The sequence below is a fragment of the Chelonia mydas genome, chromosome 3, assembly GCF_015237465.2.
Source record: "Chelonia mydas isolate rCheMyd1 chromosome 3, rCheMyd1.pri.v2, whole genome shotgun sequence".
Taxonomy (NCBI): Eukaryota; Metazoa; Chordata; order Testudines; family Cheloniidae; genus Chelonia; species Chelonia mydas.
In genome coordinates this window covers 146,472,654-146,499,798 of record NC_057851.1, presented here as the reverse complement: position 1 = coordinate 146,499,798, position 27,145 = coordinate 146,472,654, and the positions used below count along the sequence as shown (strand labels likewise).

Sequence of the window (27,145 nt, the reverse complement as noted above, 5' to 3'; positions counted from 1 at the left end):
GTGGTCCTCTGGACTGGATTCACTCATTTTTAGAAAAAACTTTTGAGTTTACATAAATATTTCCTTTCATCTTGCAACATTGTAATTGGTGACATTTTAAAGGCTCATTAAGAGTATACATTTAAATAGCTCCAGCACAGAAGGGAAAGTACAGCAGGGAGCTGTCCTCAGTGCTAAAAGTGTAGTTACTAAATAAACTCAAAGAACAATATTTTAGTTCCTGGCATCATGAGAAAAGAGCCTTGAAGATACATCATGCCAAAAGAAAACAAACAAGGCAAGAGACAAGGAAATTGAGAGAGTACACGAGCGAACTCCAAGAATTCTGTTATTTCAAAGTGAAGAAAATTTTGCAAGATGTGTAATGGCCACAGTATAACTTTTGCATGTTTGTACACCCAAGAAACGGAGCATACCACCCACAGAAAACATTATCCACGGTCAGCCACTTACTCTGAGGTGCAACTCATTACTTCCATCCGTATTAATATTTGTGCAGCCAACTGACAGTGCAGAGTGCTGTGTAAAAGATTAATGTTCAGGTGTTACACTATCAGCGTTAACCCAAAGAACCCATACTCATTAACGGGAGGATAGGCCCCTGATATACACAGAACATACTTCTCCAAATGAAGCTTAAAAAAAAATCAGGAGTGTGCACATTACTGTTTCCAGTTATAGGCTTTATGAATGCCCCATATTTGCCCCTTCGCATCAAGCAGTTAAGCAGACCTCCAGCCTTGATTTTGGGATGCTCTTTCCATTTAACTGTTGTGGCCCAGTGACTGTGCCACAAAGAAATATGTTCAAACTCCACTAATGTCTCTTTCTAAAAATAGTGAATATCAGCCTCACCTTTCCCAGTAAAAGTACAAACATGGTTTATTGTCAATAGTCATGTTCTGTATTCTTGTAATTTAATCAGTGGATCTCAGCTCGCCCACCTACAATAATAAGCCATTGACCCTGTGGTTTGTGACTGGATCAATGCACTGCTTAAGTTTTGGACACCTGGAGGCCTCGTGTATTAACAGGAACAAACTCTTAAAACTTACTTTAGACATGCTCAATTTATCTTCTGATGTGTTGATTACATTAGCAGACTGCTTTCCTTAGAAAGCCTTGTCCAGCTGCCTCCAGCAACGAGCAATAGAAGGTTAAGTCTCTGGGTCCAGCAAACATTTTTAAGCTGTGTGCCTGGGTATTTGAGGGTCTTCAGGTGCCTCCTACAGTTCAGTTTGGGCAATCTGGCTCATCTCTATTTTCATCTGTAGAAATCCTAGCTGAATGTGGCTTGGCAAGTGGCAGCATAGACACTGCTGCCCACTGTGCCTCCACTGCTTAGGCTGTTGGCTGGACATTTCAGTGGTTTCATACTGCTGTCTCTCTGGACATAAAAGTGTTCCAGTCTCCAGCGTTCCCAGCTTTTCCGAAACTCTGTCTGAACCTTACACGAGCAAAGGAGGAAACAAAGGCATTTAATAAGGAAATAATCAAGTCTTGAAATAATCCCATTTTGGGACAGGAAAAAATATAACATATCACATTGAAGGACACTGGCAAGGTTTTAAGGCTCCCTTATTATTGCTTCAAATAGTCTCCCTAATTACCTTTTTGGTCCATCACACCATTATTTCATAAGCAAAATAATGACAGCACTTACTCTTATCTCTATAAATAAACCTGTTTATGCTACGCAGCCGGCACCAGCAAGCCTAGTCTATATTACCTTGCTCCAAGCAGTGCTCAGCTGCAGTTCTGAAACTGTTCTAAATATGGTCTGGCCCTGTCTGTACTTGCAGTTAGTTTTTAGCACCAATTCAGCAGCAACTGTTGCACATACCTATTGTCAGCAATAAATACATTTTCCTAATGCAAACACAGCCAAAGTGTCCACAGTCTTGTCTACCCTTACAGCGCCGCTGTAGCGCTTAGTGAAGACTACCTATGCTGATGGGAGAGCGTCTTGCTTGGTGTAGGTACTGCACCTCCCTGAGAGGCAGTAGCTGTGTCGACGGGAGAAGTCCATTGTCGACACAGGGAGTTTGGTAGGTATAACAATGTGGGTTTTCCACACCCCTGAGCAATGTAGTTACACTGACATAAGTTTGTATGGTTCTGCTTCCAAATTCCTCAAAATAAAGCAGAGACACCGTTTAAGGAAAACTGATGGGGCCTCATAGACTAAGGTCAGAAGGGATCATTATGATCTTCTAGTCTGACCTCCTGCACAAGGCAGGCCACAGAATCTCACCCACCCACTCCTGTAACAAACCTTTGACCTATGTCTGAGCTACTGAAGTCCTCAACTCATGGTTTAAAGACTTCAAGGTGCAGAGAATCCTCCAGCAAGTGGCCCATGTCCCAAGCTGCAGAGGAAGGCAAAAAACCCCCAGGGCCTCTGCCAATCTGCCCTGGAGGACAATTCCTTCCTGACCCCAAATATGGCGATCAGCTAAACCCTGAGCATGTGGGCAAGACTCACCAGCCAGACACCCAGGAAAGAATTCTCTGTTGTAACTCAGATCCCACCCTATCTAGTGTCCCATCACAGGCCATTGGGCATATTTACTGCTAATTGTCAAAGATCAATTAATTGCCAAAATTAGGCTATCCCATCATATCATCCCCTCCATAAATTTATCAAGCTTAGTTTTGAAGCCAGATGTGTCTTTTGCCTTCACTGCTCCCCTTGGAAGGCTATTCCAGAACTTTACTCCTCTGATGGTTAGAAACCTTCATCTAATTTCAAGTCTAAACTTCTGATGGCCAGTTTATTTCCATTATATAACAAATGGAAGAAAGGGGAAGTTGATAGTAATGAATAATAAATCAGAAGCTAGGAATTGTAGAAAATCGATAAGGGAAGCAAAGAAACACAAGGAGAAATCTACAGTCAGCATTATTAAAAACATCCTTCTTATAGTCCTTAAATATATTAGGAACAAAAAGAATCCTAACAATGATATTGGTCCATTACTAGCTGAAAATGATGCAGAAAAGTATCAACAATGATGTAGAAGTGTTCAATAAATATTTCTGTTCTGTATTTGAGGGGAAAAAACACAATGTGATCATACCATATAACACTGTTTCAATTTCACTAGTATCTCAGGAGGATGTTAAACAGCAGCTACTAAAGTTAGATATTTAAAAATCAGCAGGTCTAGATAACTACATCCAAGAGTTTTAAAAGAGTGTCCGAGGAGCATGCTGGACCATTAATGCTGACTTTCAGTAAGTTTTGGAACACTGGGTTCCAGAAGCCTGGAAGAAAGCTCATGTGCCAATATTTAAAAAGGGTAAACAGGACGTTCCAGATAATTATAGGCCTGTCGGACTGACATTGATCCTGGGCAAGATAATGGGGCCGCTGATATGAGACTCAATTAATAAAAAATTAAAGGACAGTAATACAATTAATGCCAATCAACATGGGGTTATGGAAAAAAGATCATGTCAAACAGTACCTGTAATGTTGTCAAAAAATATATGATTGATAAAAGTAACAGTGTCAATGTAATATATCAAGACTTCTGTAAAGTGTATGACTTGGTGCCACAAGACATTTTGATTAAAAAACTAGAACAATATAAAGTTAACAAGCCACATATTAAATGGATTAAAAATAGGCTAACTGTTAAGTTTCAAAATGTCATTGTAAAAGGTGAATGACCATTGAATAGTTGTATTTCTAGGGGATCCTGCAGGGATTGGTTCTTGGCCCTATGCTATTTAACATTTTTCTCAATAATGTTGAAGAAAACAAAATCATCACTGCTAAAGTTTGCAGATGACACAAAAATTGGGAAAGCTGCAAATAATGAAGAGGACAGGTCACTGATACAGAGCAATCTTGATTGCTTGGTGAGCTGGGTGCAAGCAAACAATGTAAAACTACACATCTAGGAACAAAGAATGTAGATCATACTTACAGGATGGGAGACACTATCCAGGGAAGCAGTGACTGAAAAAGATTTGGGGGTCATGGCAGATAATCAGCTGACCATGAGCTCCCCAGTGTGACACTGGTCAAACGGGCTAATGTGATCCTTGAATGCATAAACAGGAATCTCAAGTAGGTATAGACAGGTTATATTTGGCACTGGTGCAAACACTGCTGGAATCCTGCATTCAGTTCTGGTGTCCACAATTTCAAGAAAGATACTGATGAATTCCGAGAAGAGCCACAAGAATGATTAAAGTATTAGAAAATGTTCTCCATAGTTATAGATTCAAGGAGCTCAATCTATGTACCTTAACAAAGAGAAGGTTTAGGGGTGACTTGATTACAGTCTTTAAGTAACTGCATGGGAAACAAATATTTAACAATGGGCTCTTCAACTGAGCAGAGACAAGTACAACACAATCGAATGGCTGGCAGTTGAAGCTAGACAAATTCAGATTGGAAATAAGGCATACATTTTTAACAGTGACAGAAATTAACCACTGGAACAATTTACCAATGGTCGTGGTGGATTCACCATCACTGACAATTTTTAAACCAAGACTGGATGTTTTTTTAAAAGATCTGCTCTGGGAATTGTTTTAGGGGAAGTTCTATGGCCTATGTTATACAGGAGTTCAGACAAGATGATCACAGTGGTCCCTTTTGGCCTTGGAATCTATGAAAAGGTTGCATCAAAGAAACTCGCAGGACTCTGCCTGCAGCTATCCCTGAACTATGCAGCCTGAATCCTTTCCCATAGTCTGTGTGATGAGAAATCACCCTCTAATTTCCTCCAGTGGGTCATTACTGTATGCAGGAACCCTAGAACAAACCTGAACTGATACAATTAATAGTTCAAGACCATTTTCGATTTCTTTTTCTGCAGTGGATGGTGATACGGCAAGCTGGAGCTGCTTTGGTGTCTCTCTTACCTCGTTGTTGATGAAGCAGTAGAGAATTGCCACCATGAGTCCCTGAAATCCACCAAGACAACAGAACAACAGTCAGAAAAACAGCCCACAGAAATGCTCCAAGTTTTGCTAGTCAAACCTGCAGGGGGAGGAGAATCTCATTCCAACATGGAATGCTCCATAGTTAGAGGAAGAAACAGAAAAGTGGATGAGAGTTTATTCCTCTCTGCTGAGAAAAATCTTGATGACATGACCCCAAACAGCTCCCACAGGACACAAACGTTTTTAGGTTCCGCCAACCCTTGCGCCTTAAAACTCTCCCCTTTCCCTGACCATGGCCTATAATTACTCCATACATCAGCAATTCATTGGGGACATTGAAATGCAGGCTGAAATGCCTGTGGGAAGTTTAGAAGAAGAATGGTCACCCACCACAAATGGGGAAATTCCTATAAAAGAGGTCACGTGAGACAACAGCTGAAAAAGAATCATTACAGAATGCCCCACATCCTTTCTATCCATACTCCTTAACTACCTCCCCACATGCACAGTTATAGTCCTACAGATGTGCCTTTCAAGGGTCAGATTTCCAAAAAAGCATCGTAGAAGCCATATAATTTGCCCTGGGTGACACCATTATAGTTTCCCAGGAGACCATGGACAATTTTTGTTTTTAGGTTTTGCACATAAAACAGAAATTAACATGCAGATGTAAGGGCCAGATCACTGCTGGAGATCTAGGAAGCACTAAAAAGGAGAGTGTGTGGCATGCCAGGACCAGGACTGGCCACCTGATTTTAGCACTCTGGCTACCCTACTTTTCCTAGGTTCATAATCCTCTAACATCAAGAGCTGAATTAGGAAAGAAATTTAGGGTACCTGCCATGAAAGACAAACTGATTTCCAGCACCATTTAACATACAAACTGGCTTGAATGTGTGTTTCCTGGGTGTTACCTGGAAGGAGTTGAAGGACAGTTCACAAAAGAGCTTCACAAAGCGTAGCGTTCCTCTGGCGTGCTCATCAGTAACAAAGGCAAAGATGACCTCATGGGTCCCCAGCAGCGGGATCAGAGTCAGTGTAGACTTGGCCAATCTAAAGTAATAAAGAAAGGGAACTCATAGCAGGCAGTATAGCGGCTACTGATTTAGCACAGAAATCTGGACGTTAGGACTCCTTAGTTCTGTTTCTGACTCACGGAGTCATCGGGTGACGTCAGGCAAGTTATTTTGCCACAGTGTGTCTGAGTTTCCCCATGGACAGCAGGGGGATAATGTTTCCACATGACAATATAGGGTTGTGAGGATTAATTCAATAATGTTTGTAAAGCACATTCAGATTGCTGGCTCAAAGGCACTGTAGGCATGCAGAATACTGTAAATTACTGTATAGAGAGGAGTGCTGACTGTACAGCGCTTTGAGATCACTGGACTGAAAGCGCCAGCAAAGGCCAAAGGATTATTGAGTATTCCTTAGCACTTACATAGCACATTACATCTTCAAAGCACTATACCTAACATTAACTGTAAGTCACTGAGCTTTGTCAAATGAGAGACGTGAACGTAAAGTAAAAGGGAATGATTGCTAATGTTTTCAACGCAAGCTCCAAAGACCAGGGACCTGGGTAGTGAGGGCAAAACCCAGTGCAAGAGCAATGAGCAGAGATATGAATACACAGGAGGAGAAGAATGCTTCCCAAAACAAAGGTTCTTAACACTGATGAGAGGAGTAAGGCACTGAGCAACACAACCTGGTAATGAAAGATGCCAGATCCCTAAGATGGGAATTCCTAGGCTGCCTGGGGCCAGAGAACCTACTAACATGTTATCAGCATCTCGTGAGGAGTTGTCATTTGCAGACAAGATACAAGTTGTTCCTCCAGTAAATGGGAAGCAGAGGCTCCAATGGAGTCTCAAGGCTCTCAAAGTCTACTGAATGCAGGCTCTTGATTAGCTTGGCACCCTAGATGCTGTGTTTCAAAGTGATATGCAAGCAGAGAGATGGAGAACCAAAGCAGCTATTTACATCAGTGTGCACTTACAGGCAAGTGGGAGATGCAGGATCACCAATGGACCTAGGCAGGGGATTCCATGGAGTGGCTGAGAGGGTGGTTTAAAAAGGAAATCTAGCAGCCACACTTGCCTTGCAATTAGCGCTCTCCACTGCCACCTGAGGAAGCCAGGGTCAGCCTCTTGCTTCCTCATAGCAGAAGCTCAACTTGCTCTGGAGACACTCATGGGGGAAAGGGAGAGGCACCTCGTGTGGCTGTGCAGAGCCCCTCTGGTTGGCATATCAACAGTGCTAATGGGTTCAGAAGGGAGTCCCAACAAGACTCTACTCAGCTAGAAGGTCTTGCAAAAGTGGGAGAAATACCCCTGTGGGGAATAAAGGGCCAGTCTCCCAAGATAAAATTCTCTGAGGCAGGCAAAAAGTTTCCCAACAATCTCAGCTCCTCCACACAGGAAAAGGGATTTGGTGCCATCAAGATCTCCATCAACAAGAGAGAAAGTACTGAGAGGGATAAGGAGAACCTATCCTGCCTGACACCAGCACAGATCGGCTCAATTGCTTTCCAAATACTCTTGAATCTAATCCAGTGCATTTCTAGGGCACCTAGCGTTGGTGTATTTAACTACCAAACAACAGCTACAAAGAACACAGCAAAAGCTCAAGACCTTTCGAACTGCATCAATGCCTTTCACTCACTCCCCACCTCCTCAGGAAACATCAGAAAGGAGAAGTTACCACTAACTTCTTGGAGAAGAGTGGAGAGGAATCCCTGGCCTCCAGTTTTGTTCTCATCACAGGAGCCAGCCTGATCTTTCTAGGCTCTTGGAGTAAAGATGGAACTTTTCAGGGCTCCCACCTAACAACTGTCAATGCCCTTCGAGCTGCAGGGATAGGCTACAGGACTTCAGTATTCCTGGGTGAAAAGGAGAGGATCTTTTGCCAGGCAAGTCTTCTCCTGTTAGAGTGAAACTCTGCTTATAGTGAAGCTTTTTGGGGTGTGTTGCCACAAAACCAATCACTACTCAGAGAGGGCTCCGCTGTATCAAAGTTCAGGATCCATAAACCTCCCTATCATGAGGGTCACAGAGGTTGTGATAGCGAGAGATAAAGTGGACCCACATCCATCTTATCTCTCTCAACCCTCCAAAAGGAGCCCCCTTCTCCCATGCTGAGCACTAAATACCCATTAGAGAGCCATTATTTCATGTGCAAAGACAGGCAGAGATTAGCGATTGCTATGGTGAATTTGTTATAACAGACAGAACAAAATGTGATTAACAATGGCAAGGTTTTAATGTTCCCTTGGTCCTAGACTTAGCTACCCATCATACCAACATTTAGAGAGTCCTCTGTAAGTGGAAGTGAGGGTCTTACGTTAAGGTGTCTGTGACATACTGGAGCAAATCCAGACTAGTGGGTCCTTGTTTTGGGCCCTTGAATCAAGGCATTATACTGTTCCACCAAAACATGACGACAGTGGGTCACAGGGTATTGTGATGACCCAAGCTGTCATGCACCAATACAGTGTCACGATATGCACAGCATTAGGTGGGACAACTTCGTGTGTCGCCCAAGATTAATCTGGGGGAAGGATCTTAAAGCCCCAAAGACAGAGAAATCAAGGGATGAAGAATATGCCCATGAATGTTGGTGGTGTGAACAGCTGTCCAGGTGAGCCACGAACAGTCCACATGCAAAGAAGTCTGCAAGGTAAAAATTAAACTCATGCAGTAAGCCTCACATACTGTACCAGACAAAGAGTCACACAAATATGCTCAGAAAACTTAGGACACATAGGTAATGATAAGAGAGCCCAGTAACTAGTGGAGAGGGGAAATAAGAGCAGTGATGGAAACAAGGACAACAGTGTTTTTCTCCCTGTTTCTTAAAAATAATTGCCTAATGGATTTTTTGTTTCAGTGCTCATGGTAAATTCTGGATTGACAGCCCCAGAAGACCAAGACCTCCATGTAATCCATAGAACAGGTACAACAAAGGCATTGATAGGGCAGGTTTACCATAAGCTCTGTACCCACCAGCGAGCTTCATCTGTGGTCACTTGTTCTGGACTATCATAGTTATGTGCAATGCCTCCTACATACCACCCAGTGCCTGAAATCTTTAATCTCCTATGGCACGCCATTCCTGCTTGTGTCTCCCTTTTCAAAGAGCACAGCGAGTGCTAGCTCACCAAATAACTTACCTGCATTTTGTATCAGTTTTGCACATCAGATTTGCTTGCAGCTTGGAAATGATGATGCATATAACTCTGATAAAGATCAGGAAATTCACCTGGAGAAAAGAAAGTAGCAGCTGATATAATCATCAGGAAGTATATTTGTAAGACAAGACATATGGATGAACATATATTGTGTCAAGGTGTCTATAGACAGGGCCCTGTGTATTTCACATTTCTGCAGGTGCAGAATTTGCTATGGAATTCAGCTCTTGCCACAGAATCATGCTCCAGAATCTGTTTCTAGCTTTTACGATTGGATAGTTCACCTTTAATAGGTAAATTGAGCATAAATCAAAGAAGTGATGCCTGCCTGAGTCTGCAGACAACTGGAATCAGGAGTTCTGAGTAGTAAAAATGGTCCTATTCATCCCAATTGGTGCCCTGTGGTCTCCACAATTCTGTGACTCAGGAATCTGGCATTTTTCTAAAATACCATGGAATTTGTCATTTTGCTGTAGCCAGGTGTCTGGCATTGTTTTTTCTGCCAGAAACAGAATTGATTTCACACGATCATGTTTCTGAACTCAAGTGAAGACCAGGAACTCCCCAGTTTTCCTATAGGACAGTGGCCATCACCATTACATCTTTCATACTGACTCTCACATTCTGTCTCTACCATTAACTCATCCACCATGCAGTCTCTCAGCTTTGGCTCCCAAACTCCCCTTGTAGTTTTCTCCCCATTGTTACATGTGAAGAGCAGAGCTGCTGTATGATAGCTTTGTTAAGCAAAAGTATATTCTCCAGCATTGACTGCTCTGGTCTCTCCATCTGTCTCATTACATGTATGCTGAATCCCTGTATCTGCTCCTGGTCACTCACCCCAATGGCGATTAGAATGGGCAGTCTGATGATCAGCCAGTAATTCATGTTTTGGTTTCTGGTCCAGCAACTGGGGAGGCAGCAGAGAGGTGAAACACAAAACAAAAAGCTAAGGCTATGCATGAAGTCTCTTCTCTCTCATCACGTGTCTCGGCAATGCAGATGATGAGAACTAGATACCAGAAAAGCACATCATGCTGACATGGAAACAGATGCTGCTACTTGTGGTTTTTAGAAACATTTGAATGCCTCATTCTAAATTACAGCACCCAACTGGATGCTGTTAGCCTGTCTCTCTTGCAATCTGATGACTAATCCCCCTACATAATTTTCTATCATTGTGAAGATTTACAGAATTGAATCAACAGTCCAAATATGTCATCTGGCCGAGCAGGAATTCGTTAAAAAAAAAAAAAAAAAATCAAATATTTTGCCGCATGGTAGCTACCCTAATCTTTCTATTCAACTTTTTTTATTAAATCTTAAAAGTGCCAAAGTCAAATCTTGTTACTTGGCTGTTTATGAATATCCTATAGAACAGCGTTTCTCAAACTGGGGTCCACAGGCCCTGCTGATCAACTCCTCTCCCTCCCTCAACTCCTTCTCCTCCTCCCTCTATCTCCCAAAGGCTACTGAAGCCAAACAGATTTTAGGTGCTAAAAGTCCAACGGCACAGCGGGGCTAAGGCAGGCTTCCTGCCTGCCCTGGCTCTGCGTGGCTCCCAGAAGAGACCGGCACATCCCTGCAGCCCTTTGGGGGGAGGGGGAGGTGTGTCTGTGCACTGCCTGCACCCCGAGTGCCAACTCCACAGCTCCCGTTGGCCAGGAATAGCAGCCAATGGGAGCTGCAGGAGCGGTGCCTGTAGGCAGGGGCAGTGTGCGGAAACCCCCTGAACCCCCCCGCCTAGGAACCGTTGCCAGATAGATGTGCTGGTGGCTTTTGGAAGCTGCCCGAGGTAAGCGCCACCCAGCCAGAACCCACACCCCAACCCCCTGCCCAGAGCTCACACCCAAACTCCCCCCTAGAGCCCGCACCGCACACCCCATCCCTTACCCAAACTCCCTCCCAGAGCCCACACCCTGTCCCTCACCCAACCCCCTGCCCCAGGCTGGTGAAAGTAAGTGAGGGTGGGTGAGAGAAAGTGACGGAGGGAGGGGGGATGGAGTGAGCAGGGGTGTGAAGAGGTGGAGTGAGGGTGGGGCCTTGGTGGAAGGGATGGAGTGGGGGCGGGGCCTGGAGCTGAGCATAGGTGGGGGGCTTGGGGGTCCCTGAAAAAATTTAAATAAAATGTGGGCCTTCGGGTTGCTAAAGTTTGAGAACTGCTGCTATAGAAGGGAACTGCATTGCGTTGGTCAGATTTCCAGCCTCTCTCTCACTTCCCCCCCCCTCAGTGTTAAGATTAAGCATCTATATTTTAAAAGCACCTGTTCACTCACTCCAACCTGGGCTATTTAACGGAGATCAGGACAAAGGGCATATCCAGTTCTTTCAATATACATGTAGGTTTCAGTCCCAAAGAAATTTTAAAGAAAAAAAGTTATGAGCAAGTAGCATGCAGGATTCCTAACATTTGCATTAATAAAGTTATTAATTCCAGTTTATCTCCTATCAAATCATTCAACATTATTCAAAGGCACCAGTTCTTATCAAACCCAACAGATGAAAACACGGTGTTAACAGGAGAACCACTTCACTGGCATGAGTGACTGGGAACAAACTTCATGTAGCCTTTAAAATTAATTTTATGTGGATACTTCTGAGACATGACTAGAAGCAGAGTTTTAATTTCTCTGAGTAGCTGCAGTAGAAACAGAGACAATTTTTAAAGTTCCTAGTAATGACTGAGAAATGGTTCTTTACATTAACTGTGCCACATTTATATGTGCATTAATTGGTTTCCACAGCACAGATCAGCTTTAACTATTTTTAAATTTATACAACACCATTACAATGCAATTAGTGTACCAGCACAATTAAAGTGTCCAAAAAATAAAACTGACATCGGTACGTGATTTCTTGTCTATTTGTACTTTCTGGAGTTGTTACAGTAATAGAAACATCAACATCTATTGTGACTTGGATCTATTCACTGGCAACTGAGTATGCTCACTGCCTCTCAGACCATGTTTAGCAATTCCCAGCATTCGGTCCCTAGTGGGGAAGTTATCCAACTAACCAAATACCGCTGTAAAAACTCTGCTTTTTCATCCCAAGTTTGTATTCCTTTAAAAAAAAAAAATCATCTTCAGTGCACTTCTGTCTTGGTTTGGTGCAACTGAACAGTCTGATTTTAAAAAAAAGCTGCAACCCAGTCCCTGCATTTTGCATCTGCAATTAACTGATGGTGCAAACGTGAGTGTGGGGGATGAATGTTAGTACCAGACTTGTGGGTGCATTCCTATAATTAAGAAACATAATCTGTCTTCACTTCCACCCATATATAATTGGACCGACAAAAATGGAGAGATAGATTTTAAAAAACAGGGGAGCTGAAAAGGTCTTCTTGTAATATATCAATTCTTTTTAATGAATGGCAGTTTTTAGGGGAACTTCACAGTTGAAGCCACAATTGTGGCAATCCTGGTCAGGCAAGAAGGAGACAGTTTGCAAGTAGACCTCCTGTCCTTGCAGGCTACAATCCTTGATTCTGTGTGGTTACATTCTCAGGATTGCCTAGAACATTGAGCCATTGTAGCCCTGACCTTATTTATTTCTAGTTATGCCTCATAACTGGGGAGATAGTTGAGTCACAAATGAAATTTACAGCCTTCTGCACATCCACAGCGGCAGCACTATGGCAAATGGCATGAAAGATATCCCTAGACGCACTAACAAATGCCATCCCGAGGCCCGAGGCATAGAAATCTTGCCCTTCAGAGAGGAAGATGCACAAGGTGATTTATTACAGTATTTTACAAATATTTATACAAGATTTAGAAAACCTAATAAGATGCAAAATTGCCCCTTTTAGGGTCTGCTGAAGGCAGCAAGGAACAGTTTTCTTTAATAGAAATCATAAGTCAGCTCTGAGCATTGCATAATGCAGAAGGCTGGGGGAGAGCACTTTGAATACATTTTCCACACCAACAGAAAGATAGGCCTGTGGAGCGCTGACTGTTCAAGTTCTTTAAAGCTATAGTGATCATCTGGACAAAACTTGCAACAGATAAGCCAAGGTCTTACTTATTACAGAATATAGTTGAGACAGACCTGGACAGAACAGTCAGAAAACCCTAGGATTATTTTAGCCTGGAAAGAAGAAGACTTGAGCAAACCATTTTGTATTATGAAAGACACAAATAAAAACTGATTCCTGATATCCCATCCTTTGATTACTCTGTCAAGGGGAGAGTTGATACAATGTTGGGCACAACTACAGTGAATTTTCACACCATATTGGTACCTGTCTAGCAAAGGACTGTGTTTAAACAGGGTTTTCTAGGAAGGTGCCAGCAGGGTGTGTACGCTGAGTGGCAACACGGCCCAATGGGTGGTAAACAGAATAAAAAATAAATAGCGTAGAATAGTTTATCAGCACAAAGGATGTTGGCCATGCATTACATTATTTCCATGCTCCCAGCCAGTCCCTATTAGAGGAAAGCTGCTACTAGCCTGTTGCTAGAAATAATCTTTGGTAAAATTAAATGATGCCACTGATTTTTCAAATCAGCCACTATGGTGGAAGTTAACAGAAAACAAGTATTTCAAGTTCTACAGCATTTCCTTATGCAATGCAGTCAACCTGTGCAATCCTCTGCAATGCAAGGACAGCCAGACAGAGAACATGGCTGTATTTTATAAAGGACTGAATAATGGAAGCTAAAACAAGAATCGATAATCAGATCTCTGCTGCAAGGCATAAGATGATCACAACAGGGGTCAAGAAGGAATAACACAAACAGAGAACATTGTGGGAGGTTTTTGTCTTCCTCTGAAGAATCCTGGAGAGGCTATTGCCAGAGGCAGACTATCAAAGATAGTCTGATAAGGTATGACAACCTCTACAACGGATATGGTAGCTGCTGAAAAACAGATACAAATGTACCTCTCTTTGACCTGCAGAGGAACAGATAAACTTAAACATATGGAAAATTCTGACCAGAAATGAGCTTGTGTGCCTTTCAGAAATGTTATGCAAGAGCATCATACACAACACAAGCAACTACATAGGATTTCAGCACATCAGCCATTGCCAAAGCAATCAAACCAAACAAAAATGACCCCCCAACACACACGCACCACAAAATGAAATATCAGCTAGATATTAGAACTGAACCAACCCCTCATCTTCATAAAGGTACTTGACAATTCCCCAGGGGATAACAAACAGCAATGGTACACCTGAGAAGAGAGGAGACAAGATAGATACTGACAATCAGAAACAAGGAAAAGCAGGAAGGACTAAAACATCATATGACTAAGAGCAACATAGCCATCCAGTGACAGGGTTGCAGCTCCCATCCAGTGTACCTACCAAACACGGTTCCAGGTCAACAATGCTGCTAAGTTACCATCCTTTAGTGGCCTATATAAAATGAGTTACGGGGATCAGTCTAGTTCCAAGTGGATAGGTGTTCATGTGACAAAAACCACCTCCAAAACTGGCACTAATTGAACCTCTTGTTGGCAGCTTTCATTGAATGGGCCACGGAGACCGAATTCGGGAGCTCCCGCTAGGTCACAGTGATGGAGGAGTGGGAGGTGTTATGTTGGGGAAGCTTGCAGTTCTGTTGTTATTCAGACTCAAGTCCATCAATCCAACATCCTTCACTTGCATTACGTTCGCCCACATTTAAATCTACGCTTAAAAAGTGCATCTGTCTACTGATAGTGCTGGAAATGTCCAGAAACAATGCAAAGGGGGGAATGTTTCATTAGACAGAGCGGGATGAAACATTGTCCCAAGAACAAACAAGGTGTCACATTTCCATAATTTCTCTGTGAATCTGTCCTTCCCTGCACACCCTTTCAGGTTATTTACCCACATTAGTGCCAAGTAAGGTGGTGTACAATCCATGGAGTGTAATAAAAGTGTTATGATCTGCAGTGGTCTGGAAATCTCAAAACAGTATCTGCAATGTGAATTATGCTGTAATAACTTTCAGTTGTGTTGTATTGTATTCTTTCCCAGCCACCCAGGAGAGCAGGCTGTTACAAAGAGACAAAGGGTCGGTTATCCTCCCTCGTCAGTAAGGACAGAATGAGAAGTAACAGGTAGCAACAGCAAGGAAACTTTCTGAAGCGTTTTATAACTAATCATAAGAACAATGGAGTAAGCCGGTCAGGGGGAGGTTGCCAAATCACCCTCACTGGAGGTATTCAGTCCTCGGATCGCGCAGCCATCTATCAGAATGGGCTAGTTAGAACTGTCTATGTGGCCCCACAGTTTGGGCTACAGAGCACCTCCCAGACAACTGGGGGGTGAATTACAGTGTGCACTGAAGTGTTATCCTGTAACTTCCCCTTATGGATGCTGCGGGCACAAACTCAAGATACCTGGTTTGCATTAACGTAGTCCTCTTCAAACAGGACTGCATTAATGTAAGCTAGGTACCTGTTCGTTTGCACCCACAGCATTCACATCAGGGAGTTACAGTGATGCACCCTAGTGTACGATGCAATTAACACTCACACCGTCCGAACAGCAGGGCCAGGTAGACAAGCTCCCAGTTGTGCTAGGACGCCTAGGAAGTGTCTTAAGCGACCTACTGCAGATAACTTTCAATCCCAAATGAGTCTTTGATTCATGGAAGCTATTAAATTAGACTTTGAAGTTTTCCCTTCTTGACTTTGCAGGGAATTAAGGCTGGATTAAAAGTCACCCTAATATGAAATTTACAAGATGAAACATGAACACGATATATTTCAGGAAAGGAACAGATGTTTAGAGAGATAAGTGCTATGATTTGTGGAGATCTCCACAGCCTGGATACATCAGCAATCTCTCCATATTTAATTGCATTACTTGATTTTTTGATTCAGTGAGATTCAAATTATTAGTGATATATTTTAAAAGGGCCAAACTAGACCAAGCCTGTCATTACTGAACAACTTCAGTATTCTGATTAGAAAGTACTACATGAATTAAGGGTAACATGGTGGCTGGCGTCTCCTCCTCCCAGTTGCTATCCAGTGCCTGCGCTGCTACATCAGTCACGTCCCATGTCACTGCACTTTAATCCAAGGCCCTGAGACTTGACAGCATTGTGGAAATTTATGAGTTTTAATTGATATAGTCTGTACTGCGTGAATATACATGTAGCACCGACCAAACTTCAAAAGTTCTGTTCCAGGAGGTGCTAGGCTCAGTATATAATCTGGGACAGACTCTCAGGGTAGCGGGGCTATGAGGGATAGGTCTCTTGTTCCAACGTTCTGGACAGGAATCTAGTCAGGGTATGTCCCCACGACATTACTTAATCCACATAAATCCTGTTTACAATGGACTGTATAATCTGAAGTAATGTCTCTCTTGTGATTTATAGCACAAAAAAACAGCAATGTCTCCAGCATCTCCTAAATGATTTAGTTTTCAAAGATCACAAAGGCTTTGTCTGGTCAAGAGTTTGTGATCCTGGTCTTGATTGCTAATTAACTTGAGTTAATTTACATGATTGTGAATGTTAGTTAGACACACCCCAAGCATGCGTGGTTTGCTCTAAGACTCAGTCTAGGGTAACTTTTGTGTACTGTACCAAGAGAGCATGTTCATAGGAGGGAAACCATAACTTCACATGATTTAGAAACCTTACCCAATGGAGAGGTTTTCCTTGTCAAACAAACCCATGATGTATTTTGGTGTATGTATAGTGGTTTGGCTAGACTAAGAAAAGATGTCAAAGTGAGTTCAGGGTTTGGTAATGTACTAACACAGGGAACATATCTTTTTCTCCCTCTCCTTTTCCCGCAATATCCATTGGGATCAGGGATCTAAAAATTGCAGATCTTTAATTCTATCCACACATTTCTAAGATTATATGCATCACAGTACGCCATGACAGCAAATCAACATTTACCAACCATCTATTCTCAATTCAGAGGAAAAACTATGGTATCTCTAATGTTATGACTTTTTAAGTGGCAGCCACAGGATAAGATGACAGCAAATTACATTAAAAAAGGAGATAACAAGGTCAATGGTATCTTTTATTAGATTCATGGTTACACTTTGCATTGACATCTGCATTGCTACAGACAAAAGTTTTTCTCCCAAAATAGACCTCATAATTTAACCACCACATTTGATACAGTTAATTTTTCTTTCTGAACTGTTTCCATCAATTTGGTGCTCATGAAACAGGGGTTCATAGCACGGGGTTGAGTATTATTGTTATTTATTTATATTACCATGTAGCCTAGGAACCCCAGTAACAGATCAGGTGCCATTGTGCTAAGCGCTTTCAGCTATGAAAGCTTCTTACGCACACTTCCACCAATCCACTTTCAGCCTGACATTCCCACCGACCCCAGCTATTCTATTCCTGGGCTCCACACACAGTTCTGCCATAGCACCTCATCCCTGGCCATCCCTGGTCAGTGTAGACATGCCCTTAATCTAAAACAAAGGCCCTTCTGATACAAAAGTTTCCAATTACTCTGGGTAGAGAAAAAACAACAGCCAGTGGCTGAGAGTTTCAAACTCAACCAGGGGATTTAGACACACACAACTTCAATGTGTCTCAATCCCCATATCTGTTTGGAAAGTCTGAAGCAACAAGAGGAATGGTCCAAAACGCAGCAGCTTGCAACAGCGGTATGTACTGCAGGGCTTGCGGCCACTAGTGTAGAATGCTGCAGTATTTTTAGTAAGGCTCTTGATATCCCTGGTTCTAACAAAGACTTTTACTTGAAGAAGCAAGTTAAAAAGAAATGGCTAATGGAACGAACACATCTAATTGCTACACTGAGTCTATACAAGACTTTGAAAGAAAGTGTTCTTCCTGGATCTTCCTTGCAATCTGGCTTTAGACACTGATAGCTTCATTCCTGCAGCTCTTTCTTCCTTGGAGGAGGTTTGGGCTGTCAGTTTTTCTGAATGGCAGCTTCGCCGCTGTGAGCGCAGCTGGGCGTAAAATTGCTGTAGGAGCTCAGAGAATCGGTCTGGCTTTTTATTAATATATTCCTGTTAGTCTTGAGTGCGGCTCATTGCACGGTTGTGTCATTCTCCCTGCACACTGCAATTGTGGGATGTTGCTCAAACATCATAATTTTCCTCCTCTTCAGAATGTAAAAAGTTCCCTGTTCCAGTAGCTGCTGGTGGGCGTATGGATGGGTTGAAGTGTAATCTGCTGTTCTCATAGACTAGACTATTTTATACAGTGCTGATGTAGTTAGTTGGGGTGAGTTGGGTTCAGTGCCTGCTCTCTCAGACTCGGACTTAAAGAACAATGCCTTGCTGCCTTGAATGCTGTAACTAGGAATAATCTATGTATTTTAAGAAACAAAAAACACCAATGTCTTATCACCATGACCACTTTACATGTGGTGTTCCTTTCCCCCTGCATTCCATGTCTGTTTTGTCTCTTGTGGAGCAAGAGTGCTTTGGGGCTCTAACGTCTGTGGAGCATTCAGCTCATTGTGGGCAGTATAAGAAATAAATAGCAACAACATTCTCTTTTCCACTGCAAATGAGCCCACTCCTTCTGAGTCAATATTCTGCTTAGCTACTCTAGACTGAAGGGAGTAACTCATCTACCTGCCCTGCCATTTGCCCAATATGGCCTCTTTTGTTGTTGCCACTGTTTCTGTTCTGGATACAGTATAATTTTTCTAGCAGCTTTGCAAATGCTGGCGACAAGGGAAGATGTGGGCTTTGGTTTACATAGCATGCACAATACATTACGTGCGTGCCTGTGTGAAATCACAAAACCTTTTGCACAACTCAGACTGTAAGCCCGTTGGGGTCAGGACTGTCTTTTGTTCTGTGTTTGTACAGCACCTTGTTCTGGTCCACGACTGGGGCTCCTTGGTGCTAAGGTAACCCGGATAATAATAATTCTTCGAAACAAGCAAAAATATAACACTGCCCTCTCCATATATTCCACTTTCCCCAATATTTTCTACAAGGATGTAGCCAGAAAAAAAATGGAGATTCCTAACCAAAAAATCCAGGGATGCTTGTGGAATCCTGTGAATATAAAACTGATGTTCACATAAATGACTCCTGATTTGTGAAACGGGGTGAAATTTTGCCCTACATTAATTTACGTACATCATTCAGGAAAGGTTTTTACATTTTTTCCAATTTTGCTACATGGGTATTTCTTTTATAAAAATAAACTGAACAGAATTTTTAAAAATCAATTATTTATTTCTACTGCAAAAGAAAAATAAACTCAAATGTGCATTGACATGAATGGAGTACATCCTAATAAATAGAAATAGTAACAATAATAATCCATCTACATAATAGTCAATTATTAATCTTTAGCTAAAATGTACTTGGAAAATTCTTTTAAAATATTTTGTAATTTAGCATTTTACTCCCTGTTATATGTTAATATTGCCAAGAGACACAACAGAGAAACACCCCAATGAGACCGCTTTCCAAATGGGGTGAAAAAAAAAGCAGTTTCACCCCCCAGGTTTTGAACAGAAACTAAACGAACATGGTAGTTTTGATTTAACAACCACCTCTTTATATTATCACCCAGAAATTGCATGGGTTTCAAATCATCCTCGCTGACTCATGTCAGTACATCTCTGGGAACAATGTGTGTTTGTTAGCTGCTGCTGCCCACCTTATGACAAATTTTAACAAAGCTCAGCATTTAGGCCTAAAATCTGGGCCAGATCCACTACAACCCCCATTTACAATAGCTGAGGATTGGCCCCTAAATTGCCAGTCAAATTTATCTAGGGTGTAAATTCCTTTATTTTCATATGCATGAGGATGAATTTGGCCTAGCCTATTTAGCTCTTACTTGTTCTGTGACTTCATGCACAGCACCTGCCAAGCACAACAACTACAGCAGGGTAAATGTTGCAAAAACGAGTATTTGCAAACATTCAGGGGAACAAAACCAGCGAGCTGGATACAGTGGTTGCTCATAAACACTCCAATGGTTCTGTTCCTGTGGATGTCTGGGAGAAGCTCAAACCCATATACATGTGATCACACATAGAAAAATTAGTGTTATCCAGCCAGGAAGCAGAAACAATACCGTGAGGCTTCTGTGACCAATCAAATGGCTCAATTATAATAACGAAAGAAAAGGGAGAAGTAGTTAAACAAATATTCATAACAAACCGAAATTTGATGTAAAAACATTCATTGAACAATAGCAAGTGGTGAACAAATTAGTGGGAGTCAAATCAATTATTCACCCAGCTCTGGTAAAAACCAGCTTTATCAGGTGTGATTCATCATATGCAATGTGCACTGTACTGCTAGATAATGGCAACCTTTGAGATCTTTGTCCTCAAGGCCTTTGCCTGTCCATGACCCATGTCCATAACTTCCCATTGTTAGATGGATGACATGAGGGACTAGCAACCGAACACGTCATTTCTGTGTTTTGTTTTTTTTTCAATCCACTAGTTCCTTTCTGTTGCTAGGGTGATCTTTTAACAACCGATAAACTATTTCAAGCTACAGAACTCTTTCACCTAGAACAGGAGCATCTTGTTTCGTTGGAGCAAACATGAACATTACATTGAGAAAAATCAGTCTATTCAGAAGACCTTCTGAGCATTCATGGCATAAAGAGATCTGAACCAGGGTTACATATTCACGAAGAAAGAGTAATGAGCAAGACAGAGAGATAGGAAGAAAAGCTATTCTTACTTCATTTTGCCAGTAGTTACATTCACAATCATTAAGTCTGATGTAGGAACGAGTTATGAACACTTTTGAGGGCACTTCCCAGGATAGGAGTCATAGAGGCTGCTGTATTTGAGAATGAAGGTGCATTGGCAGTGTTTTGTGCAAGTACTCAGGGTTGGAATAGTAAGGGACTTCGCAGGTCAGGAGTCAACAGTACTGGCAGGAAGTGTGGATGACGCCTAGACATGGCATGCCAAACTCTGGCATTGCCAGTCATTTTCACAAACTCAAAAATTAAATAAATTGACAGTAGTAAAACTTGAAAGATGAGGGAGAACAAACAGGACTGTGTCATTTTTCTTCATCATTTTATCTTTTGTTCTTACCAGAGGCTGAACTGCAAGCAGACATTTTTCGGACAAAATACCACCCCTCTCCACTATTTCTTATACAGGAATTTTGGCATTTTGCGGAATATAATTGTGTTTTTATTTCTGTTCTGTTTTGCTCCCTGGTGAGTTGGATGCCTTATAAGTTTTATGAGGGCCAGAACTGCTGATAGGATTTGAGCTATGTATGATTTTAATAATGATTACACAGCATGTAGCTGGTGTTGCTATGCCCACTAAGATGATAGAGAAAGGGTTACAGCAGCACTTTTTTGGCCAGCACATTCCAGCAGAGATTTGTTATTCCTCATATTTATTTATTCCCATCAACACATCAGAACTCTTTCACCTTTCATATCTCACTACATATTCAATCCAGGTGAGTTAGTAATTTGCAATGGATCATTTATATGAATCTCACCAGTAAACATATTTGCTAGCATACTCACAGAAGGCAAATGCAGAAAATGGGGAAGAACAGTGTCTTTCAACAGCAGTTGTGGGAGCAAACAACCTAATTAGTTTTCAGACGGAGCTTGATAAATTTATGAACAGGAGTACATGATGGGGCTGCTTGTGATAGCAGAGGACTGGACTGGACTCAGTGATCCAGGAGATCCCTTCCAGTCCTTTGTTCCTATGTAATACAATCAAAGCTGTTGACAAATTGGAGAGGATTCACAGAAGAGCCACAAGAATGGTTAAAGGATTAGAAAACATGCCTTACCAGTGCCAGACACAAGGAGCTCAATCTATTTAGTTTAACAAAAAGAAGCTTAGTTGGAGAGAGAAAGATTCAGAGCTTTAGCATTTCTACTACAGACAGCTCGGACTCAAGGGACTGAAACTTATCCAACCCATCACAACCCCTAATCTCTCTCACGCACATGCACAATAGTCACTGAACGTTCCATCGCTCTCCAGAAGATAACCAATTGTTCTGCCCATACGGTAGAGCTGACCTATCATTACCTTCATTTAGCAGTCCCAGTAATATTCCACATAGCTCATGCAATCAATATCTATAACCCTGCGTTGTACGTACAAGGAAATACACTCATTTGCACCCAGGAGTGGCTAGCATTTCCTCCTGTAGGTGCTGCTGTTTTCAGATGACAAACAGCTGTTATGTAAAGTGAGATGCTTGACATGAGGGCTATTCTTGGATTGCCCTGTTCCATTTTATTACACTTATATAGCGCAAAGGTCTTTCACATCAAGCAACTAACATACAGTGGTAAAGTACTGTGTGCCCGTCATCCAGTTTACAGAAGTTTGTGGGTGTTAGTGTATTTTGCAGGGTCTCGGTGAGTTTATGGAGTTATACAGATGTCCCATGGAGCCTAATGTATGAATTTATGAGATTTATGCATAGTCATTGTTTTCAGCTAAAGGCTCTCATATAAGAAACTAAAATAGCGTAAGATCTATAAAGGATTTTAAAAGCATTGGGTCAGATATTAAGAACAGAAAAGGAACGGGAAGCAGGACTTGAATTCAACAGTTACAGAAGAGAATATGCTTAAACAGACAGTTTTTCCTATTTTACCTGTCCCAAAGCATGAGATAGGGTAGTCACCACAGTGACTGTGCAGGCAAATGCACTCAGCAACCTGTAGATAATATGAGAAAGAAAACAGGAGACTGACTTACCCCAGCCAATGCAGAGATAAAGCCGAAAAATTCTCTGTTCGGAAAAGACCGACAGGACCAGCAGCGTGTACAGGTACATGCCTTCCACCAACAGCCAGTAGTAGTTTGCAGCCACGCAATACTGCATCAACACAAAAACCAGGCGGCAGCTGAGTGACTCCTGAGAGAGTAAAAATACAGGTCAGTGAATGTAGCAGAGGTGGTGAAAAAGGGAGACAAAAAAAAAAAAAACCCCACAGAAGTTCTAGGAACACGAACAGAATTAACCGTACGCCCCTATTACGAGTCAAAAAATATCTCGACTAAACGGACCACACCTAACCATTGGGATAACAAAGGATCAGCTACTGTACTTCAAAAACACAGCATGTGAATTCCAAAGCAGAGAACTGTATAAAAGAACATTTTCCCTTGTTTCTTTACACATCTACTGCTCTGTATATTCCCCCGTGTACACCTTAAGTGGTAGTTTGCCTGTACAGTATAGGAGGAGAAGGGAACAGAAGAAGAGTAGCTACAAGATCGTCTCCAGTTACTGAAATCAGCCACTGAAAAATTTCAGGTCCACAGATACTGTATTCTACAGATAAGAACTCCACTACTCCAGAACACACAGTTGATGCCACAATGCTGCCAATTCTTCAAAGGCAAGTGATGTGTGATACCAGAGCATTATTGCCCTGATGCATCATATCCGACTGCAAAACCCTCTTGGCCATTTCTCTGAATTTTACAAGCAATCAGGAATCTAAACAAATACAATTAATTAATTCATTTGCCCATCAAATCATGAAACAAATCTGAACTACACAGCACCGTTTACACACAATGCAGAAGTACTCAGCCCTCCCTGCTTGACAGAAGGGACTGACTGACAATCCAGGAGGTCATTGCCAATCCTCACATTTATGATTTTATATCAGCTTGTTGGTGCACCCTGAAGTCTGCATGTTACAAGAAACTGATCATCATGTGGGATGCACCCATCTGGTCCCAACAGGTGATCCCCTTTCAGTGGAAGGTGAAAAATGCCTAAGGTTCCTATCACAGTGCTCAAAGACAGATTAAAAAGCCTTCCTGATTTTTACATTTTCCAGTGCCTTTAACCCCCTGCATATCACCTAGAATCACAGCAGATAAGTATCTACTCCCATTTAAATTTCCAAATCACTGTCTCCCACAACTTGGTTACATTTTACATACCAGCACTCAAGGGGGGAGAGAAAGCAGTTCTCTGGTTTCAGCATCGTCACAGAATATTTGCATACTTTCTATATTCAGACTAAAGACTAAGTGACATGTTACTGTAGAGCTCCTTCCAGATTTGGACTTGCATTCAAATCAAATCACCATAGTTAGCAGGACTATAAAGTACCCCAAGAATGACCAGCTCACTGGATCACCTGACTGGCTGGACAATGTCACCTGTTGCAGTGGAACATCTGTCAGAATATTCTGTTGTCATGACTGGAAATGGCGAGTGTGTAGTGAGGGGGAGAGGTATTGAGCATTTACCAACATGCAGGGGGAAAAACCCCCCTCTTCTTGATGTTTTCTTTGCCCCATGGGGACAAACCTCCAATAGGACAAGAAACACAATGGGGTAGCAGGTTTCAGGGTAGAAGCCATGTTAGTCTGTATCCGCAAAAAGAAAAGGAGTACTTGTGGCACCTGAGAGACTAACAAATTTATTTGAGCATAAGCTTTCGTGAGCTACAGCTCACTTCATCGAATGTAGCTCACGAAAGCTAATGCTCAAATAAATTTGTTAGTCTCTAAGGTGCCACAAGTACTCCTTTTCTTTTAAATGGAGTAGCAGTTATTCATAGGTAACAAGACTGGGATTGCATGACTAGAACTGTATAAAGTGTGCCAAGGGACTCAAAGGAAAACCCTGTGGAAGTGAAGAAAATATTTTGGACAAACCCCAGAAGAAAGTGAAACTGCAGAGTTTCATGCAGCTGATGGACCACTGACCTCAGAAGCAGCATGACTCCTGCCCCTACCTGGTAGGAGATGAGTCCTTCCCACTGGTGCTCAGGCGTAGCTGTTTTGTACATCCACTTCACCACAGAGTCCTTAATGAAGACAGATACAGCACGTAGGATAAAAGAAGTGAAGAGATTCAGATGAATGTAATTCCTAGTGCAGTGCAGATGCCTGTAACAAGAAAGAAAAGCCTGAGTCAGTGAGTGCGTGTAGGCTGCAATGATACCACGGGTATCAGTGAGACTGAAATTGATAGATTCTTTTCAAAATCAGTGGATACCCATGCAGATGAGTCACTGGAAACTCATTACTTGCGAACGGCTGTGGGGATCTGAAACTCTCTGTAAGAAATATTCATCTTTAGGCAGAAACCTGACCTGGAAAATTTCCGCCCAAAAGGTTAATATTTCAGAATAATAATTGGAGTGTGTGAAAAATAGGGAGTTATAATGAAACATGATTTACAACCTTAATTACAGTGATCACAGCTAAGGGATCTAAAGGACTGGACTTTTTACATAATGCTCCGTCTAAACTATTTAAGTGATCCTTCAGCAAAGAAAACAAGAGTGCAACAGGAATACTTTGGAAGGGTTCATGTGCTGGTGTGCAGCACAGCAGCAGACTATGTTAAAGTATCGGTCGCCGTGAAGGGAAATCATCATACATATTAATTATCACTTAGACAACAAGAGAAGACTACATTCATCAACAGCATCCTGAGAGGATCACAAACGTCTTCCATGAGTCTAAAAGAAACATGATTTTCACCTCTGTGATGATGATAAACAATGACGAAAGATCATCGTCTTCGTGAATTTCAATAGCCAGCTGCACAGACAACAAAATTGCTACCTGTCAAAACGTGTTTTGGGCGGGCAAAGGAAACGGGAGTTGTGTGACTGAAACTCGGCAATGAAGTGCTGTCGATATTTTACCAAAGTTCTCCCACTAATATTTCCTCCCTCAGCTTGTGACAAACTCCACATGTAAGCAGAAGCACACGTGCTGCGGAGGGGGGAGATGGGGGAAAATCTATTAATTTGTTTTTCCATTTAAACAAAGACACATTCTCACAGCTAGGATCAAGAAAGTAGGCAGTGCCACTTGGAAAATTCATATTAAACTACGCTCTGCTGCAAGTGATTATTTTTTATTTCTGAAAAAATATACTGAGCATATTATAGAGAAACAGTTGTACCTATATTTTCAGCCCTGCAACGTTGGCTTAGGAAATAGATTTGGCCTGAAATTTTCTAGATTTATTCAGAAGGCAAAGAAGAATATTTCTGCGAAGTTTGAAGAAGATTCATTAAGCCACTTTTGAGTTACAGGTCATTTCACAATTTAACCATGTTTAACTTTGGTCACCCTCTAGCTCAAAACTAGCTTGTTGCTACCCCTGCAAACTTTCCATATTCTTAAATCTGCCTGAAAATTCATACACCAGAAGATAGTTTGTAAGTAAATACAGTTACTGATTATCTCCACCGTGGGTAGTTTAGGTGCCCAATACTGCTCCCATTGATTTCAATGGGAGGTATGGGGACTATCCTGTTTCCACTGTTGAGTACAGAAGGTTTCAACCACTGACTTCAGTGGGAGCAGGACTGGGCACTACTTGTTTGTGAGCACGTTGCCCTCTGTTGGCTGGTTGCACCTTAGAATTAATATAAAGGATATTCTATAGCTAACAGAGATGTTCCTTTAGCTCAAGGTGGAAAATCTGTTTTGGAACTAGGTTTCTACTCCCAGCTCTGCAAGCATGCAAGGTTGCTATGGATAATTAGAAGCGGAGGCTGCAGTCAGAGTCCAACTACAATGCAGATGTTAACTACAAGGAAAAAGAAAAATCATGCTTCCAAATGTTTAGGGTTAAGTCTTTCCGACAACTAGAATTTGTCCTGATAATTATGAATAAGTCGAACATTTTTTGAAATTAAAAGACTTTAAAATGGCTCCTTTTTGATGTTTTTGTGAAAACTCTAACATTGATGCTATTCAATTTTTCATTTTCTTATGTTACAGTGCTCAGGTTTTATAAATTAGGCAAAAGGCAAATACATTTGTCACTTAACACCTTAACTGTTTTTTTGATACTAAAGTTATTTGTTCTTGGATTGACAGCCAAACACGGTGCTCAGCTGCAGGGATTTGAACTGTGGTTGGGAGTTTTGGACATCTTCCTCCAGGAAGTTTTTGAAAACACCTGCCATTTTGTCTCAATCTGCGCCATTTCCACAGCAAAATAAATTGCTCCTCAGGAGTATTTTTATGAATTCTGGGGAGAAGTCATCTCTGGCAGGGGTGATTTAGTGGTAGCCAGAGAGCAGTGACTCTGAATCCCTAAACTGTACTAATGCCTAAACACGTGAATCATCATAATACTCCCATGGCATTGACGGAGGCAGATCTTGT

The 27,145-nt window shown here is 41.8% G+C and overlaps 1 protein-coding gene across 1 annotated transcript in view; it reads right to left on the bottom strand.

The window, feature by feature from the left end:
* Positions 1-1,197: 1,197 nt before the first annotated feature.
* GLP1R (glucagon like peptide 1 receptor) overlaps positions 1,198-27,145 on the bottom strand; it is a 93,806-nt gene continuing 67,858 nt past the window's right edge. The window contains exons 6-13 of the mRNA XM_043543506.1: positions 24,745-24,898; positions 22,739-22,898; positions 14,212-14,272; positions 9,932-10,001; positions 9,074-9,162; positions 5,817-5,955; positions 4,882-4,923; positions 1,198-1,447 (exon numbers count right to left, since the gene is read on the bottom strand). Of these exons, the coding sequence (XP_043399441.1) occupies positions 1,280-1,447; positions 4,882-4,923; positions 5,817-5,955; positions 9,074-9,162; positions 9,932-10,001; positions 14,212-14,272; positions 22,739-22,898; positions 24,745-24,898 (883 nt within the window). The 3' untranslated portion in view covers positions 1,198-1,279. The remainder of the gene's footprint in view (positions 1,448-4,881; positions 4,924-5,816; positions 5,956-9,073; positions 9,163-9,931; positions 10,002-14,211; positions 14,273-22,738; positions 22,899-24,744; positions 24,899-27,145) is intronic.